The sequence below is a fragment of the Fusarium odoratissimum genome (assembly GCF_000260195.1).
Source record: "Fusarium odoratissimum NRRL 54006 unplaced genomic scaffold supercont1.191, whole genome shotgun sequence".
NCBI lineage: Eukaryota > Fungi > Ascomycota > Sordariomycetes > Hypocreales > Nectriaceae > Fusarium > Fusarium odoratissimum.
This window is the reverse complement of record NW_022158877.1, coordinates 1-3,681: the sequence shown is the minus strand read 5'-3', so window position 1 is coordinate 3,681 and position 3,681 is coordinate 1. Positions and strand designations below refer to the sequence as shown.

Sequence of the window (3,681 nt, the reverse complement as noted above, 5' to 3'; positions counted from 1 at the left end):
GCTTTGTCGCGCACCCAGTCTATCGTTGGTGGGTACTTTCGAGCCAACTCCCAGTCTTTGTCCTCACGGCTCCATTGGCGCATTTCTGATAGTTCACGCAAAAGAAATTTGGCCGTGATTGGAACGATGGTGGATTCGGGCTCTTGCTGCAATCGACCTGCACAATATGTTACTTGGCTCATGAGGTGCAACAGTTTCTTCGAAAAGCCACATCCTCCATGGATTTCAAACATATCCTTCTCTGTTCCGTAGAGTAGCCAGCTGAACCTGCCTGCTTCAGCCTCGGGGTTAAAAGTCTGCGGTGATGGAAGGGCCATCATAGGTTGAGCGAGAATCACTGCCCGGCCAACGATGATTGATTGAGAGATGCGGAGTTCGTTGTACTGGACGTTGTTGTTTTTCCAGTAGCGAGCGCCAGGGTCAGTTGCCTGCAGAAAGTATTCGCCTTGCCTGAATCCTTCCAGCCATCGCGGATTGTATGGCTTCTTGAGTCGTCGTTCCGTGAGGACAATCTAAATATCAGTCAGCGTTACGACGAAACACGGCATGACAATAGCAAGAAAGGTAACACAATCATACGTACGTCTAGCATCGAAAGAAGCACAGTCATAGTGATAGCTTCCTGCCCTTTCCCGATTTCCCTGCTCTCAGGTGCGTGGAGGAGTGTACAGTAATATTGATTGGCCATGTCATATCGCTGATTGATTCGCTGCCGAATACGCTCCTGTGGCAGATAATCATAGATGTAGATGCCCGACAGGCTCTGAATGGCGTGAAGGATGCCTTCGTTCCCGTGCATCGGGGCCAGGTCCTTCAACCACAAGTTTGTGTCCCTCAGCACACTCCTTCCTGGGCACCAGTTCTTAATATCTGTCAAAGGGTAATCAGCAAACGCCTCGTGAAACCCCAGGGCGCCGGCAAAAAGAACATACAGAACTCAAATAACCGTCTGTCAATATTATCCATTTTGGCTTGGAATCCGAATTGAGGTGGTAGCATTCTCGGTTCCCTCGTCGTCCGGGTCAGTGAAGCGACTTGAGAGGAAACTGGCAGGCCTGTCATCAATATTGGCGATGAAGCTCTTGCCCGACACCCTTCAATACTACTCAGGGAAACAGTCCCAACTGGCGCTGGAGGTATCACATGCCAAGTCACAGCCAGTGTTGACACGCTGGGCCTGCGATCCGGATGGTGTGATCGCGTTATGTTTGCCGTTATGTCTTCCACATCATCCTCCGATGGCAGTGGTACGGGTTCAGACGGTCGTCTCCATGGACCTTGCGAAGGCCAGTGGAACTTGACATACCCGTTCACTTGTCCATTCTTTGGGCGATTATAGCGAGGGAAAGCAGACACAATCAATCGATCTTCATCCACAGTGAAAGGACTAACAACGAGTCCCTCTACTGCTTCCCCGCCTCTCTTCTTGGAGTCTTGCGACTCGACAGCCCGCCCTGGGAGAGCATCTGGGGCCGCGGGTAAGAGACGAGGCGGTTGAGGAGGAGGAGGAGGAAGAGGTTGAGGTTGAGGTTGAGGTCGAGGTCGAGAGGCTATGGCCTTTGGAAGTTGGGGGTCTACACGGAACGTCAGCTCAAGAATCGGAGACCACGATGGATGAGACGATGAGTGTCAATCAAGAGGGGGAAGAAGATGAGTTCAGTGTATTCTGAACCCACATGTCCTCCGAAAGAAACGTTTCGGCCCCTTGAGTCCCCAATATGGACACAATAGGCATGGAAAGAGTGAATGTGGAAACGAGAAAAGGACAAGAAAACATGAGAGGGAGGTGATCTTCACAGCCTTACCTGGAGATTGAGGGACCCAGGAGCGGGTGCCGCAGCTGTTGACAGTATCTGCCTGAAGCAAACACAATAGGGCATCCGTATTTTCGCCCTCACTATTAGGGGTTATCGGATAGCATACCACGTCTGCGTCGCAGTTTGGGTCTTTTCTTGGTTCGCATTTGATGCGCTTTGCGGTCCCTGGCTGCTCGGTTCCTCTGTTTCTTTTAAGCATGGTAAGAAGTAATGGCAAGTGTGGACCTCGGCAGAGACCACAGGTTAGGCTGATTTAGCCCTCGGAAAGAGAATCGGGTATGTTTTTCGCTCGTCCAATGACTCTGCACCAGATGTGTTGGTGGCAATTGGTTCGCTAGGGGAATGAAAAGTCAAATTTTGTGAAAGTGCACGTTACAACAAGGCAAGAAATGAGGAGACAAGAAACAATTTCAAGCCGTCAAGGCAGCCGCAGGACCAGCAAGGGATCAATGTTGATTTTAAGGTGGGAATGCATTAGCGACCCGAGATCCCTAGCAAAAGCAAATCCGATGACTAGCCGCGTATGCATCTAGCTGTGGGGACGGCCTGTAAGATCCCTTGCGATTTTGACAGGGTTGGCCAGATGCATCCATGACCCTGTCTGCCCGTATGCACCTTGACCCCATCGAGGCAAGACATTCTCACATTAGCACAGCTACGTACCGTTAGGGCGAGTAATTTAAAGAGACAGGGCTGCTGGGGTCTACGATTTAGTGCCATCGCCCCAAACGCACTGGCAACAAATCCCTGAGACACACGTCAATCAGCGCACTATCACCCCACATGCCAAGTCCCCATTGAACAAGCATTATCATGTGGCCCTAGCTCCCGCGAACCATCCGTGCGTGCACTGTCAGGGCACTGTGCCTGGTACCTTTGTTTTGCGCTAGTGTCACCACCACTTGCAGCGTCAGCTTGTCGCTTTCCCCGCAGTCCGCGCGCTAACACCCAGAGCTAAGCCGTCACCATACGCAAAGCGTTGGTGGACCTCAGACCTCACGCAACTTCGGCAGATGTACACACACTGGAGGAACCGTGCCAGAGCATCGAGACGCGCGGGACGAGCATGCGAGGAGCTTGAGGACACGGCGAGAGGAGCAGCAAAGCAGTACCATGATGCCATCAGGCAGCAGAAAAAGACGCATTGGAACGAGTTTTTAGCCGATAACGCCAACATATGGAAGGCAGCAAAGTATCTCAAGTCTGGAGATGATACAGCATTTGGAAAAGTACCCCAACTCACGAGGGTCGACGGCACACGCACGAACAACAACATCGAACAGGCCGAGGAAATGTTAGCAACCTTCTTTCCTCCATTACCGCAGCATATCGAAGAAGAAGGAGATCGACCCCAGTGCGGATCTGCTGTCGTCATGCCAAATATCACTATGGAGGAGGTAGAGCGACAGCTTGTCGCGGCGAAATCATGGAAAGCACCCGGCGAAGATGGGCTACCCGTCGCAGTCTGGAAACAGATCTGGCCTTCTGTCAAGCACCGAGTCTTCTCGCTTTTTCGTGCTTCGCTGGAAGATGGAGTGCTGCCGGATCAATGGAGACATGCCAAGATCATTCCTCTGAAGAAACCAAACAAGGAAAACTATTCGAGCGCGAAGGCATGGAGGCCCATCTCGCTTCTATCTACCTTGGGCAAAATACTAGAGGCGGTCGTCGCAGAAAGGATCTCGCATGCTGTTGAAACACACGGATTACTGCCAACAAATCACTTTGGAGCTCGTAAACAACGTTCCGCTGAGCAGGCATTAATGCTGCTGCAAGAGCAGATCTACGCCGCCTGGCGAGGTCGATGGATCCTTAGTCTGGTGAGCTTTGACGTCAAAGGAGCTTACAACGGGGTGTGCAAAGA

At 51.7% G+C, this 3,681-nt stretch overlaps 1 protein-coding gene across 1 annotated transcript; it reads right to left on the bottom strand.

The window, feature by feature from the left end:
• Positions 1–606: 606 nt before the first annotated feature.
• FOIG_16804 (uncharacterized protein) lies at positions 607–741 on the bottom strand (the record flags this gene model as incomplete). The annotated part of the gene is made up of 1 exon (XM_031218282.1): positions 607–741. One exon carries the CDS (start codon positions 739–741, stop codon positions 607–609), a length of 135 nt encoding a protein of 44 aa, XP_031052004.1.
• Positions 742–3,681: the final 2,940 nt, after the last annotated feature.